Here is a 16,361-nt window from a genome sequence, read left to right on the forward strand (position 1 = left end):
TAACAATATGGTGATAATAATGAATCCGTGTAATTTATTTAAATATGATTGGCTGTACAAGGTCCCTGGGGTGCAACCGTTGCGACGCCTATTAAACACAGCTCACAGTTTTAGGGAAGCTGAACGTTGCCGCAGGCCCGGTGCCGTGGTGGAAGTGGTTGAAACCAAGCCCTGGACAAACAGGCTGGGTATTCAAAAGGAGGGATCCCGCGCTTGTCTGCCTGACAGTAACCCCACTCTCCGACAGCTCTGCCTTTTAAAAAAAAAAAAAAAAAAAACGTACTCCTCCCTAAATGAGCAGAGCCCCAAACAATATTTCTGATCCCCTACCACCACCCCGCAACACACACACACCTCCCTTCTCTTTTGTCCAGGCTGGGTAGCTGCAGGTATTGTGTGTGTGCAGTTAAAACGCCTTTGAAGTCAAACATGAAGGCTGGTTTTAAACATTAACACCATAAAAAAATCTATAGATACTGTGTGGAATTGTATATTTGGGGGGAAAAAAAACAAAAAAACCCCAAAAAAACAAAAACAAAAAGAAAGTATAAAGGATTAAAAAAAAGTTTTTCCCTGTATTCTCGGAGCATGCATTCAATATGTTTAAGTTTAGAGAAGCATCCGTGCAGCTGCTGCTGACTGTCGGACACAGCAGAAGGCTGCGTCCCGTTTTGCTTCCCAATCAGTCTGCATGCGTCTTTTCCACAGAAACTTGAGAGAGGAGAAAAGGTTTTTTTGGAGGGGGGGTCTTAAGCTCAGAATATCATCACCTATGTGAGCGCATGTGTTGCTGCTCTCATCTATGTATATATGTGTGTGATTAGATGTGTGTGTGTGGAAGAGACAGAGAGGGAAAGCTCATTCGCTCTTTGCCCGAGGGGTCTACATAAGTATGTATTAGAAATAAACAGTGGATAAATAAATAATGCCCCCCTCACAAAAGCAGGGGAGCTTTCTGTGTAGAAGTAATGATGTTGGCAGTTAACCTTCAAGTTTTTTTTAACATGACACAGCTTCATTTGCATTGAGAATTCATGCTTTCTATGAAGACAAAACAGCGAAGAGAAAAAATGACTTGCAGAACTAATAGATGTCATTTTTACTTTTAATGTCACTTTAAGAAAAACCAATAGCCTGTTTCTGTTTTAGTGTATTTTTGCCTTGATTCATGCTTTTTAATTTGCTGATATCTTTATCATTATTTAGTTTTTTATTTTCCATTATTTATTTATTTATTGCCGGACATCACGGGAAGGGTAAAAAGAAGTTGCCTTGAGTTCTCTTATGCGCAATAAACTTTTCTTACTTTCTACAAATGAAATTAATCTTTGACATAAATTCACCTGATGCAAAGAAAAAGTCGCTACATAAAATATATAATTGTAAATGCACACATTCCTGCAAGTATGATTCATGGTTTTTAATCGACGCAGTGGCTGTGATTCCTGCTTGGTGCAATGTATCACATACTTCAAATAATTTACACCAAGATTGTTTTTTAAAAATCATTCTTATTTTAATAAAACTTAGTCAATTTAGAATAGACTAACGTATAACAAACCTATATAGCACACAGACAAATAAGCCTTTTCACTTTGTCCCAGGTAGTCCCCCCCGCCCACACCCGGAACACTGCGCATGCGTCACCAGGTGGCCTCGCACCGTTTTTACTGCCAGGTGAGACGATCCGGTCCAGGTAGAGAGAGAGAGAGAAAGGTAGGTTTACTTTGGGACCGCAGGCTTAATGAGACAGACACAGCATCGGATCGACTAAAACAAAACCACCAGCAAAGGAAGAAGACAAAGAATGTCAATTATGGGCAAGATGGGGGAATGGCAGGTATGTGTGCTTACTTTAAGACAAAGACACGGCTGTGGAAATCCATGAAAAAACTGTCAAAAGTGTCTACTAGTTGTAGGATGGGGCTGTACAAGCACCGTAAAATCGTGTGTAAAGAGAGGTGGTGCTGTGCTCTTGTATAGAATAGAAATTTATAGATTCTATCAGTCAGAAGATCATGCAAAGCAGTTACATAAATTTTAATTTGGAATCCCATATTGTGCATGTCATCGCTTTGCTTTGCTTTGCTTTGCTTTGAAAACGTGAGAATGTTGATTGCATGCGTTGTTTGGAGACTGTAAGATCATATAGATCATAGATCATATAGTTTTGTCTAAGCAGAGTCACGACCCTTATTCAAAATTGTGTTGTTAAGTCTTTGATGTCAAATATAACTTTTCGTAAATGTACTTCGCGCATATTTACAGCTGTTCCAAATTCGGATTATGTGTCTTAAATCCACAAGTTATAAAAGTATCAATTCTGCTGAGTCTTATTCTTTAAATTTAAAATGTATCACTGGAAACCTGGCCTTGCTTTGTAAGTTATATAAAGGGGAGGATTAAGAGACCAATCTTTGCTGAGAGAAAACACTTATGTTTCACTCCTAAAAAAAGTACACACACAAAATATACAAACGATCACCATAATGGACACAGGCCACATTTCTCGAAAGACACCCGCGTGCATAGCTGTCATTGTCAGCCAGTTTCATCGCTCCATTATCATTAATGACAACTTCTCGCTTTTTTTTTTTAAAAAAAAAAGGAGGCACTCCGCCAGAAATGGTAATCCAGGTTTTAAAAGCGAGAGAAGGGCCAACGCCTTAAAGATCTAGCGACCTGTCTCCTGACCCCACGACCTGCTGAGGTGAAGTCTCGACCGGCGACAGGGCAGGGCCAGGTTCCCCCTAGTCGGTCATTCAAATGAAACAAGGCCATGTTGTTGTGTTAATTATTTACGTTCCCCCAAACCCTGCTCTCCTTACATTGTAGTCAATGGACCTGTAGAGCCGCTCCGAATGGTTCACCTTTTTAACATAACATTGAAAGAATAGCCTCTCAAGGTCTTCACTCTCAATGGGATTAAAATAACAGTTTGGGAGTTAAAAAAAAAAAAAAAAGAAAAATCAAGGTTGGCAATAAAGCGTGTGGCACGGTAGCATTTGCATAGGCATACTTGTTTTCACACCAAGCACTTGGAAAACTACTACTTGCTGTACAACTGTAGTTGTACAGCAAGTAGTTGTACAGCAACGAGCAACGAGCCAGTGCAACACTTCAGCCAAAAAGTTGTTTCCCAGAGCAGATTTGTTCCTTTTTTAATCATATAAATTTCCTTAAAATAGCATTTCTGGAGTCACATTTGTACTTTTTTCCTCTTGCCTCAGAAAGACATGCAAATTTATACCAGAAAACCGTCCCAGGTGCATGCAGGACCCCATGCATGACAATCCGCACTCCCCCCAACAAACACACACCTCACTGAACAGTAGAAATAATAAGCATGTGTAGCGTCTTGCTGCTTTAATTTTTACCTGTGCGCTGTCCATTGGTGTTGTGTTATGTGTGTGTGAGAGCAGATGGGGGGGAGGGGGGGGAATCAAACGGCTGTTGATATGCTAATGAGGCCCTGTGCCAGTGTTATTACAGAGCTGCTCCAGCCTTTTACTTCCACCATTAGAGGGAGACCTCAGAGCGCGAGACAGACAAGCAGCCCCACAGCTTCAATAAAAGTAGTTTTTTTCTTCTGAGCGGGGAGCACAATTCACTGAGTGAAAACAAGACTAAGGCGATACCTTTACTCAATATCCACCTCAACAACCCATGAAAATGCTTTGGAAATTAACTGATAACATTAAATATGAAGATTGCGAGGTAAGGGGCTCATTTTTGATTTGTTTACTTTAATTTATTTATATATATATATATTTATATATTATAAAGTTTACCAAAAATAATAACTTTAGGGATGCGCTGTTTTGATCCAAATATGTAATTCTTTTGACAGCTCTTAGTGAAATAATTTAAATGAACTATAGGATGGATAGACCCATTTCATAGGTTCTTCTATTTTGTGTTTTAGTGTCCGGCCAAACAACTAATAATAATAATAATAATAATAATAATAATAATAATAATAATAATAATAATAATAATAAAGAGGCATTGTGGCAAGAGCAACTGTATTTAATAAATTAGCTGCTTGAGGAAAAAATTCACACCAGTGATTTATTATTTCTCTTTAAAGTCACATTAAAAATTATTCCAAATATTAATGTGTGACCATGTGGAGTCATTAAATTAATAATGTACACTCACCACGCGTTTAATTAAAATGAATATTTTGACTAAATGGCAGATGTAAGCACGAGCAGAGTCTGTTTTATTTTATGGTTTAAATGGCATCATGGACATTTACACCCTTCACTTTTAATACTCATGCAATTTGAGCCGTTATATTATTATTATTATTATATTTTTTGTTTTTTGCAGCTCATGTGCATGTTTGTGTGGAGTGCATACAGTCAGTGATGGTTGTGACAAAAAAAAAAGAAAAAAAAAGTTTGGCAATAATATCAGGGGCTTGTCTGGAGACTGAGTGGAGAGGCCAGTCGGATGTGTTTTCACACGCGTGCTGACAGAGGATAGGGACGGCCGGGAAGCAGGAAAACAAAAGCCGGGCACACTCGCACCGCTGATGTGGTGCGTGATTGTGTTTATTTACAGGCAAATGTTTTCCCCGTTTGTGTCCATACAAAAAAAAGAAGAAGGAGAAAAAAATTCAGTCCGGTCACAGCCCGGTGTTTGGTGATTTCTTTCAAAATGCGTGATTAAGCAGTGGAATTGGAGGTGTTTCCGCCGCGCGTAAAAGTCAGTTGGAGCGCCGGATCCGACCGGACCTACAGGACCCGAGGCGACTTTCTTTTTTTTTTTTTTTTTTACTCCTTGTCAAAGTAAAAAAAAAAAAAGTTAGCCGATGTGACTCTGAGTTTGGAGGCGAGGAGAAAACAGTGGATTAATTCGGCGAAGGCAGAGGAGAGACAGGGACAGAAAGAGAAAGAGAAAAAGAAAGAGAAACAGAGAGGGAGATGAGGCCCATGGAGGACAGCTCGCTGTCGGAGTCTGAGGTGGAAAACAAAGGGATGAACGGTAGAAACGAGCCGGCCGGAATGCCCACAGCCTTGTCTGCTGCTGGATTTTTCACCCAGGTCAGAGGTGCACATGTGTTCCCTTCCCTACCTTCTCCTTCCCCAGTCTGTGGTCCACCTCCCTTCATTCCTGTCTTTCTTTCACTTTTGCGCTTTGGCCCTGGGACCCTTTTAAAATGCCCCCCCTCCCGTCGCCACCCCCCCCCCCCCCCCCCTCCACCCCCACCACTACTACTACCTCCTTCCTCTCTCTCTCTCTGATTCGTCAGACGAGAGTGAATATCCCTCTTTTTTGTCTCTCTCTCTCTCCACTCCCTCAGCACTCTCTCACTCCCTCTTTCTCTCTCTCTCTCTCTCCCTCTCTCTCCCCATCTCTGATTAGATATACTGATTCCTCCTTTCAATGGACGTCATTTAAGCGCTGACTCCTGCCTTGAGTTGCGTCCTCGGCTTCACACCCGATTTCCGACCATTCTCTCTCTATTATTAAGTATTCCTGTAATATTAATAGTCATGAATGCGCTCTATTAGGAGTCCGAGAGGGAGACGAAGAAGCGGCTCTGTGGTTTCTTTTTTGGGGGGCTAATATGAGCTCAAGCGAGGGGACGGCAGCAGTGTGATAGAAGCCAGGACAGTAAGGAGGAGATAAAGAGAGGCTTACCAAGAGAAACTTTTCGAGCCCAAATCCACCAGCACCGCCGAATATCAGCATTTTAAGACCCCAAATGAAGGGCAGCGGGGATCTAACCATTTCTTTCTGATGGATTATCGTCCTGCTACCGTGGCACATATCTTCTGATCGCCGGGGCCACCGTGATCTTGCAGGAGAGAAAGAAGAATCTTTTCGGGGGCTATTTTTTCCTCTTTTTTTCCTCCCTTTTTCTTTTTTGTGTTACTGTTGTTTTGCTGGTTATTCCCCTTTTTTGGTCGCCCACCTACCCCCCCCCCCCCCCCTTTCCAAACACTCACAGTGTTTTTGAACTGATCATTCTTTTCTTGAGTCGCACTAAAATCCTTTCAGATGTTAGTGCACAGTTTTTCCGCGATGGTAAGTTGCTGGAGCCTCCACCGTGTTTGCATATCAAATTTTGTTATTTTTTTTCATAAACCCCCGCTGAAAAATGTTTTGCAAAAGCTTGAATGCTTTGCAGAAAAAAAAAACCCCTGTGGGACATGTTGAAAAAAAATGCTGAAATAATGCAAATTGTTATTTGAGGGTATTTCACCTCTGGAATTTTGATGTTTCATTTCATTATTAACTTTGAGTTTGTTGTCATGTCATTTTATTTACAATAACTTTGTGGAGTTGTAATCGATGTGTGGATTTTGTTTTAAATCAGTTTCGGAACTAATTAATGTGATTTTCTTTTCCACACTTGGTCTAATTCCTGTCATCCACTCAGGCCATATTTGATAATGCCCTAATATAAGCCTGCAGAGAATTCAGCAGTTAAAAACAAAGAAGGAATGTGTAAATATATGTTACATACTAAAACATACTTTTCTCTGTGCCCTTCCCTGCCAGGATCGTCACGACGGTACCAGCAATGGGACAGCCAGGTTACCTCAGCTGGGCAGCGTGGGCCAGAGTCCCTATACGAGCGCCCCTCCGCTCTCCCACACACCAAACTCGGACTTCCAGCCCCCGTACTTCCCCCCACCCTACCAGCCCATCTACCCGCAGTCTCAGGACCCTTACTCGCATGTCAACGACCCGTACTCCCTCAACTCCCTGCACGCTCAGCCGCAGCCGCAACACCCGGGCTGGCCGGGCCAGAGACAGGGTCAGGAGAGCGGCCTGCTGCACCAGCACCGCAGCCTGCCTCACCAGCTGTGCCGGGAATATCGCAGGGAAGTGCTGCTACCGTCCGGCCACGGCATCGAAACGGGACTGTCAGACTCTATCCCTATCCATGGAATACCTCACTCTTTAGAAGACGTTCAGGTGAGACAGCGTTTCTCTTTTTCTTTGCTTTCTCTTTTTTTTTGTTTATTTTCCTTTAAAGTGCAATAGTGCTTACTATTAATTACACTATTATTTTTAATCAGTATCATTAAAATCACTAATAATAACGGTGGTGGTGTTAATTTCATTTTTATATAACTGTTATTACCATTTGTACAAACACCCTGCCTTTCATAATTACTTCTCATATAAATATTATTAGGGTATTACTAAAAGTGTTTTTTATTATTACTTATTATTACTTATTGTTTAATAGTTGACACGTGTTCAATTAGTTAGGTTTCGAGTAGCTCATTATAGCTCTTAATACGGCATTTTTTCCTGCCTGGAAAATTAGCTTGAAAAAAAATGTTTTCGGTGTTGTCAAGAATATTTTATTTTCTATATAAAACCCAAATTTGCACGCTGTATTATTTTAAAAACATGGATTTCATAAACAAATAATTTAAAATGACGTTAACTGCCAGATTCTATGCGCTTTTCTTCCTCATCATGACTTAAATCAAATTAAGATTAAATATATATAAATATATATATATATACATAAAACAACCCGCTCCTGTATGTCCACAATGGTTTCTTCATATCTTTTGACTTTCATTTCTCAGTGGAAAAAAAAGGCCCTTCTTTGGCAACAACACTGTAATATATTGCATGCACACTAACAAGAGAATTGAGTTTGGTGGATTGAGTTTAGGTAATGGCTCCGATTACTAAAGATGCATGATGAATGATACAAAACTGTCAATAATCCTCGTTCTTATTGAGAGTATGCTTCCCAGTTTTTAATCAGAAACAAACACCAATAATCCTCTAATTAGATCATAGGCCTTTAATAGGCTGCACTGCCGTAATTACTATCCAATCTAGATTAGAAGTTTCCTTGTGAGTAGAGCCAATATGAGGGCGAAATTAGGTCAGGATTATGGGGCGACACAGCGTCATTATTTAAGTCTGAGTTTGGGATCTGGTGTAATGCGTACATCAGTGTAACCCACTGAAAACACTCGTGGACAATAATAAGAATGGGCCTCGAGAGCCTCCATGTTGGGTGATTGTGGTCGCTAATTGTGTCAAGCTTTGTGACCGTGCACAGCATCCTATCGTACGTTTACTTGCACAAGACAGAGAGCTGATGATATTTTTGTGCCTTTGTGATAAAAGTGTTATTTTAATTTTTTTTTTTTTTTACATTTGTGTCACAGCCTGTTGAGGATCAAGGAATTCACATTCCCGACCAGACTGTAATTAAAAAAGGTAAGCAGTTTCCTCCGAGATCATCATGCATATTTCGGCAAATCTACACACCACTAGGCTATTCACACACGCACTCTCTCTCTCTCTCTCTCTCTCTCTCTCTCTCTCTCTCTCTCTCTCTCTCTCTCTCACACACACACACACACACACACACACACACACCATGCACCATTTCTGCTCGAGAGAACTCGATGCAATGCGGTAACGCCTGACTGATCCTAATATGCAGTAGCCTATTTTTCATTACATGGTTTCCAAGTGCATCAAACTGGCTGCACCTTTTTTTTCTCTCGCTGATGGAATTTACTGTCAGCGTTTCAGAGCAGCGTGGAGATGAGTAGAGCTGGTGGGCTTTGTGGGGGCCCCCGTGGTATTGATGGCCAAAGATACAGGCCTATAGACGATCCTGGCGCTTCAGTGGCGGAGGGCAATAGCTGCAATCACTCTGCACGGTCAAATCTAAAATGGAAGTTGGTACCTCTGGATGGAGCACGGGCCTATGTGTGTGCAGGATGATAGTTTGTCATTTAGAGAGGGAATCAAAACTCGGCTTAGAAAAAAAATCCCTGACTACTTTTTAATATCTCCAAATGTAATTTTCATATTACATTAGTACTTTGTTGAAGGTTGCTGCATTCCGCTGCTTCAATACTTTCCCTAATCTGCTGTCAAAAATTCAGGCTGAGTTATACTGATAATAGTGCAACATGGGGAGGCCTTTTTCATGGTCAAGTTTAAAAAGCGTTTGTCAGGTCGAATTAGAAGCTGGCTGGATCCGATATGGAGCGATTTTCTTTCTTTTTTGTCTTTTAATTCCGTCTTTTTTTCACTCGTTCTTTTTTGAGTCTGTCTAGCTGCGCATCAACATGATAATTGGCTTCTTATATTAGTAATCTCAAGAGTTCTTTTAACTCCTATTGTCTCTATTAGGCTCCCCTGAGCCATTAATGTCACAAGTGATCTATCCAAAGGCGCACGGTCCCCTTTGTTACCGCACACCAGAAAAAAAAAAGAAAAAAGAACGGTCTTTGGCTGGATAACGAAGATATGTCAGAAGAGGTGGACTTTACCAAATCTCTCGGTTGAGGCAGTGCATGGTGCGCAAAAGTAAATAAATAAATGAATAAATAATAGGCTGTTTGAGCTGAGCGCACAGGTACTGGAGGTACGGGAGGTTCTCCTGCTGCTGAGATCTGTATATAAAAATATTGTGTATGTGTTTTGTTTTTTTGTTTTTGCTTTTTTTTTTTTAGATAAAGAGAAGATGGATGGACATATTCAGCTTTTGCACATTTGGAGTTGAGCGACAATTGTGCCTCATAGTCCTGATGTATTCCATACACACGAACATTATTTTTATTATTATTATTATTATTATTATTATTATTATTATTATTATTATTATTATGTTTTAGGCACTATAAACCACCTTTCTCTGCATGTCCTCGTTGCTGAAAGTGTACACATGTGGTGCTAAACTCTAAATCCGGTGTCTAAATCCCCCTTCTCTTTTAGTTAAGGCTCTGCATTGCATGAAATTCACCAAGCTCGGTCTCTCGTCTCTGTAACCCCCCCCCCCCCCCCCCCCATCCCATCCCTGTCCACCCCCCATCTCTCTCTCTCTCCCTCCCTCTGACTAGGTCCAGTGTCTTTATCCAAGAACAACAATGTCTCCGCCATCCCTGTAAATAAGGACGGTCTTTTCGGAGGGGTGGTAAACCCTAATGAGGTGTTCTGCTCGGTTCCGGGTCGCCTTTCCCTCCTCAGCTCCACATCAAAGTACAAGGTCACGGTGGCGGAGGTGCAAAGACGCCTCTCGCCGCCCGAATGCCTCAACGCCTCTCTGCTGGGCGGGGTGCTGAGGAGGTGAGTTTGACTGGAAGACCTGCAAATTTTTTTTAAAAAAATCTCTCTATATACCTGTGCGTGCGTGTGTGTGCTTGTGTCTGGGTGCGTGTGTATGAACTCTCTCATTCTACTCCAATCCATTCTCTCTTTGAGCATGCATCTCTCTCTTCCTCTTGCGCTCCCTCTCTCTCTCTCTCTCCTCTGTACCAAGAATAATTAAAATCGACCAACCATGACACCTAGCTCCTGCATTTAAAGCAGGAGGGGTCTGTTAAATTCCATATTAACTTCCGTAGCGCACTGGATTTCTCTCTGTCCCTCTCTCTCTCTTTCTCTCTCTCTCTTTCTCTCCCTCCCTCCCTCTCTCCCTCTCTCTCTCTCTCTCTCTCTCTCTTTCTCTCTCTCTCTCCCCCTCCATCTTTCTCTCTCTCTAAATTAATGTGGGCCTAGTCTGTTTCAACCTCAGCTCTATAGGCCCAGTGAAGGCATTACACATGAAAACATTGGTCTCTAGTGAACTGTCTACTGAAGTGCTGCAGACACGCAGCCTGCCTATTAAGTAGGGTGTTATTTATTCATTTTGTACAGTATTTTGTCTGCTGGTGAAAAAGGCTGCTGCTCTTATAGGATTAGTTATAGTTTGTGTCAGGGATGTACAGTAGGGCAAAGCCGGCCAAATTTAGTCCAAAGACATGTCAATATCCAATATATGCATCATAGAAAGTATCATCAAAATTCCAAGTGATAGGGTCTACTCATAAGAAGAAGAAATATATGACAACATTTTTTGCTTGTAAATTGCTTGTAAACCACAATTTGCCTGTTCCCCGGATTCACTGCTACAACATTATTGTAGATATTTGCATAACCATATTTGGAGAGCTGTATCTTTGTCCATTTCAAGGAAGAATATCTATATCTATCTATATCTATATCTATATCTATAGTTTTTTTCTGTCCTCAAATATTAGCCCACTCAGAGAAAAGTCCTCAACATGAGCAAAACTACATTGAATTTCTGCTTTGTTTTACTGTCACAGGGCCAAGTCTAAGAACGGAGGAAGATCCTTAAGGGAGAAGCTGGATAAAATCGGCTTGAATCTACCTGCGGGCAGACGCAAGGCAGCGAACGTCACCTTGCTGACGTCACTCGTCGAGGGTAAGTCGGGTATCGTAAATCACGTTCCCACTCTTTTTGCTCCCGCGATATCACAGGTGCCTGCAAACTGAACTGGGATTTTTCCCCCTCTCTCTTTCTTTCTCTGTGTTTGAAATCAGCATATGCGCTCATCCGTGTAATGTGGACCGACTTTGCCTCGCAAGTAATAAACCATGAAGGATGTGTGTGTGTGTGTGTGTGTGTGTGTGTGTGTGTGTGTGTGTGTGTGTGTGTGTGTGAGAGAGAGAGAGAGAGAGAGAGAGAGAGAGACAGGGAGAGAGAATGGTGCTGGTAATTCTAGTGGCTTTGCAGCGTTTGGCCTTCACTTTCAGGAAGCACACTTGCAGGTCCACGGCTTGGCCTAGTTTATACGCTGGATGAGTTTGTGTTGAAGTCCAGTTAATTATTGAGTGCTGCTTGTTTATTGGGCGCCGCTGAGCTGTTTCACCTCACGGATGAGAAGTCGATTGATTCATTAACCCATGCATTGTTTCAAATATTAATACAACCTGTTTATGGTGGCACAGGGCTGATTTTTAATGGTAACTTAATTTTTTCGTTAATAGCTTCCCATGCTTTAGTTTTTCAGTGAAGACTTTTTTTTTTTTTTGCTGCATGCAAATGGAATGGCACTGACCTATTGGCAGCTATATGTTTTGGGCCTATTAAAGAATAAATGAGTCAGTTATGGTGCGCAAGGAAAGATGCATTTTACGCTACTGGATAAACCTGTTTTGCTTGCAGAGTCGAAACTTTATTATTATTCAGTGCAGTGGTATTTGGTGTGCTGTGGGTTTCCAAAGGTGAAAGCCTGCGATGGTTCATTGGTCACTGTTAATCATTATTACAGACGAGGACTGAATGCAATATTCATTGTGCTTCGTAGAAATTTGGTGCTGGATTGTAATGAGCCTGGAGAAATCTATGATTCTGAGTAGTACGCGGGTGGTGGCAGAGAGAAAGAGGGGGTGGTGGTGAAGGCAGCCGGTCATTCAGCGAAAAGACACTGCGTTTTGTGGAGAGCTGTCACTGTTTATGGTCCCCTCCATTTTATGGAAACGAGTTCGGGCTACTGGATTTGAGCTTTGATGCTAATTGGCGCATGCGTTCTTCCGGAGCATAGGCTTATGGACAGGAAGCCCCCGCAGTCAAACTCAACCGCTTCAGGAAATTAAAACCAAAGACTTAGGGGAAGAGAAAAAAAATCAGCAAGAACAAGAGAAGCGAGCTCAGACTCGGATGGAATAAAAGCTGCATTTTCTCATAGCTGAAGTATGTAAAAAGTTGAGATTTAGATACAGCCCTTCAAAATTGCCTTCCCATGCCTCTGTGATCTGCTGGACTTTTCAATAACGCGCAGGCATTGGTAATCAATGACATGGTGTTAAGCATTATGCTGCGTCTATATCTCATAGCCACTTATTGTCTCTGCTCCACATTAAGCCGCTCTCACGGTGTGGAGGAGAGAGCTTGATGCTTGATGTGTATTGACAGCTCGCAGGGGCCTGTTTTATTATTATTTCCAGGCCTATTATTGTCCTCATCGTCATTAATGTTGTTAGGAAGGTACAGGTGCCATAACCCTGCTGTCTGAGCGCATAAACAGAGTGGACGCTCGGTTCAGATCAGATTAATCACGTTTTGGTCCAAGCACGGAGTGTGAACTGCTCAGATTTTTTTCTTGATGTAACCATATTTAATAAGCAAACACATTTAATCTTTCTTTTCCCCCTCTTTTTTTCCTTTTCTTTCTTTCTTTCTTTCTTTCTTTCTTTCTTTCTTTCTTTCTTTCTTTCTTTCTTTCTTTCTTTCCCTCCTTCCTTCCCAGGCGAAGCGGTACATCTTGCCAGGGATTTTGGTTATGTATGCGAGACCGAGTTTCCAGCCAAGGCAGTAGCTGAATATGTAAACCGTCAGCATTCCGACCCAAACGAACAAGTCCAAAGAAAAAACATGCTATTGGCCACGAAGTAAGTGCTATCATCACATTTCACCGTGTCACACCAAGTGTGTCCCAGTCTGTGCCAGCGTGTATGTGTCTGTTTTCTTTGAGAGTTTGCAAACACACACACATAAACACAAATGGATAGCTTTATCAAAATGCAGTTTTCACACTTACCACAAGTTTTTACCCCCACTTCTTCTGTCTTTGTTTTTTAACAAACACAACAAACCAACTGCTTGATCATGATGAAACATATTATGCCTACGTTGTTCCATGTTCATATAACGTGATTGGCTAAAGCCAGTATGAATTAATAAACATTTTTCAGCCTCACACTTTCAAATAGTGCTTGACATCTCTGTTAATTAAGGATTTCATTAAGATACTTGTTATTTATTTATTTATTTTTTAATTTAAACGATGTGATATTATCAGTTCTGATTTAAAATATATTTTAGTCGTGCAGTTAAATGCGTTGCAGTTGGTATGTTGACTGGGCCTTTCCCAGTCAAACAGCAGCATTTTGTTTGCCCTGTGATTTCAGTGACACTGGCAGATAACTGGTTCTCATCCAGCGCTACCATTGATTATTATTATTATTATTATTATTATTATTATTATTATTATTATTATTATTATTTTCTTTCTTTCTTTCTTTCTTTCTTTCTTTCTTTCTTTCTTTCTTTCTTACTTTTTTTGCGTTAACTGAAACATGGGAATTCCTCATAAGGCATAGAGAAGCAGAGGCCTGCATTTAATATTGATGATGGGCCGCTATAACCAAACAGCTGTCAGCCATAACCGATCATTACAGGCTTTTTGGAGTGTTATTGAGATACCAATACCATGAAATGCGGAGGGAAGCAATATTCTATACGTTATGGAATCGGTTTTACAGAAGCTGAATATAAGCAAGATATAAGTTACATGAATTAAAAAAATGTCTTTTGGGAGAAGCATGAATTATTATTATTATTATTATTATTATTATTATTATTATTATTATTATTATTATTATTATTGTTGTTGTTGTTGTTGTTATTGTTATTATTATTATCCCTGCATACTTAGTTAGATGTTTGCCATATTTCATAATAAGCGACTGTTGTGAAGTTTAAAGTTTACCCTGCAAAAAATTTTTTACTTACTTTAGCAAATCATTTGGACTCTTTCTTAAAGGTTAAAACACCCTTCACACAGTTGAGAGATGAATTACCCACGTTTGCAGCTCCAGGGACATTTTCTTTTACCTTTACCTTTCTTTATGTTTCTTTAAGTTTTAGTTTCTAGAATGAGAACCACAGTTGCACTGCACTAATAATAGGTGCTTTCTTTTAGAAAGGATTGAAATGGCTTCAGTCACTTTCCACTTACTCTAAGCAAAGTTAGGATTCACAACCTGGCTTTTTTTTTTTATTGGGACATTAAAATACACGCAGGGATTTCTGACATTCTTGGTCATTAACACACTGCTGTCTCTGTGTTTCAGGCAAGTGTGCAAAGAGTTCACAGACCTGCTGTCCCAGGACCGCTCGCCGCTTGGAAACTCACGGCCGCAGCCCATTCTCGAACCGGGAATCCAGAGCTGCTTGACCCACTTCAGTCTAATCTCGCACGGTTTTGGGACCCCGGCACTGTGCGCGGCCGTCACGGCCCTACAGAACTATCTGACCGAGGCTATCAAAGCCATGGACAAAATGTACCTCAACAACAACCCTAACAGTCACTCAGACAACGGCACTAAAGGCGGAGACAAAGACGAGAAGCACAGAAAGTGATGTTTCCATCCCGCCTTCATCGAGGGCCAAATCCCATGACCCAAATTCTACCCACACCTCTCCTCCTCCTTCTCCTCGATCCAATATAAATATTATAAATACCTTATAAATACTATTGATAAAGTTAATCGTGCCACTTCCTGATCTTGCGTGGTTTTACATGTTTTGTTTTTACATCCCACTTTGGATTCATGAGGAAATGACGCAATTATTTTCTTCTCCTTCTTCCAGAAATGTTATTAAAAAAAAAAAAACGAAAAAAAACCTAAAAGAAAAAATGCTGCAAAGGAACAGCTCCAGGGCGAGAGGAGAGGAAAAGGTGTACTGCCTCAGCCAGAGGACGTTTTATGTACTCCCCTCTTTTTTTTATGAGCTGCAACGAATGGACTGAAATCCAGCGACCCCTCTATATCTCAATTTTACGATTGTGACAAGAAAGAAAAAACGAAGCTAAAAGAGGATGAATTCTTATCAGTATTGTGAATAATAAACTTGAAAACAAAGAGAAATTCCACAGAGCTCCCTGTCATGACTTCAGTTGTAGACTCTCACTCTCTCTCTCTTCCAAGCGACCAACTTGAACTTTTTGAATTTCAACACGATTCACGGTTATATAAGGGAATCAGTGTTCATGTATGTATATATTTATTTATGTGTAATTTAATGGGAATTGTAAATATGGTGCGTCTGTTGAAACTTTTTCTTTTTTTATTTTATTTATCTGGTGCCTCCTGTTTTAGTGGGTTTGAATATTCGCTTAGTTCTTCATGTGATTTTATGGTTTTTAGAAAAAAAAACTGAAGTTTTGGGGTATTTTTTATTTCTCTGGGATATTTCAATTCAGCCCTCTTGTAGCATGTTGAGGCGACACTGAAGCAAGTGAACAAATTTAATAGTAATAAAAACTTCCATTTCTCTCTCTCTATATATATCATCCTCTTTTCAGTTTTTAATTTGAGGCAGCATAAGTGAGACCCTGAGGAGAACTTTTTTTTGTGTGTTTCTATTTTCGTTTTTATACAAGCTTTTATGTGTTGTGCCAATCAGAATACGTTTCACCCCTTGTTCTCACCTTAAAGCACCATAAAAGCAATAAATGGAATATTGTCTACTTTTTCATTTTTCTTTTTCTTCTTTTTTTATGTTGGAAGACATACCAAAAAAAAAAAAAAAAAAAGAAAGAAAAAGAAAAAAAGGAAAAAAAAACATTTTTGGGACCACCTGATATCTTGTTATGTCCGATAATGTCCAAAATTGGAGGCGGTTTTAGCTGTATTGTATAGACATGTGCTGGCAATAGTTCCCATGCCTGTCAATGTATAATAGTCCTTTGTTGCCCTGAAAAAATAAATATTTGATACGCTTCATCTCAATTTTTATTCATATATTTTAATTTTTTATTCACTGCTTGATAGTC

The 16,361-nt window shown here is 40.4% G+C and overlaps 1 protein-coding gene across 4 annotated transcripts; it reads left to right on the forward strand.

Annotated features, from left to right (window-relative positions):
• Positions 1–1,748: 1,748 nt before the first annotated feature.
• tfap2a (transcription factor AP-2 alpha) lies at positions 1,749–16,101 on the forward strand. Of its 4 annotated transcripts, none has more exons than XM_041065848.1 (7): positions 1,749–1,840; positions 6,517–6,936; positions 8,163–8,214; positions 9,855–10,080; positions 11,103–11,221; positions 13,050–13,191; positions 14,656–16,101. In XM_041065848.1, exons 1-7 carry the CDS (start codon positions 1,808–1,810, stop codon positions 14,942–14,944), a joined length of 1,281 nt encoding a protein of 426 aa, XP_040921782.1. In that variant the 5' UTR covers positions 1,749–1,807; the 3' UTR covers positions 14,945–16,101. The 4 variants fall into 4 exon arrangements, with proteins under 4 accessions (XP_040921782.1, XP_040921781.1, XP_040921780.1 ...); XM_041065847.1 differs by lacking the exon at positions 1,749–1,840 and adding an exon at positions 3,558–3,717; XM_041065846.1 differs by lacking the exon at positions 1,749–1,840 and adding an exon at positions 4,550–5,051.
• The last annotated feature ends 260 nt before the right edge of the window (positions 16,102–16,361 follow it).

Source organism: Toxotes jaculatrix, chromosome 20 (assembly GCF_017976425.1).
Source record: "Toxotes jaculatrix isolate fToxJac2 chromosome 20, fToxJac2.pri, whole genome shotgun sequence".
NCBI lineage: Eukaryota > Metazoa > Chordata > Actinopteri > Toxotidae > Toxotes > Toxotes jaculatrix.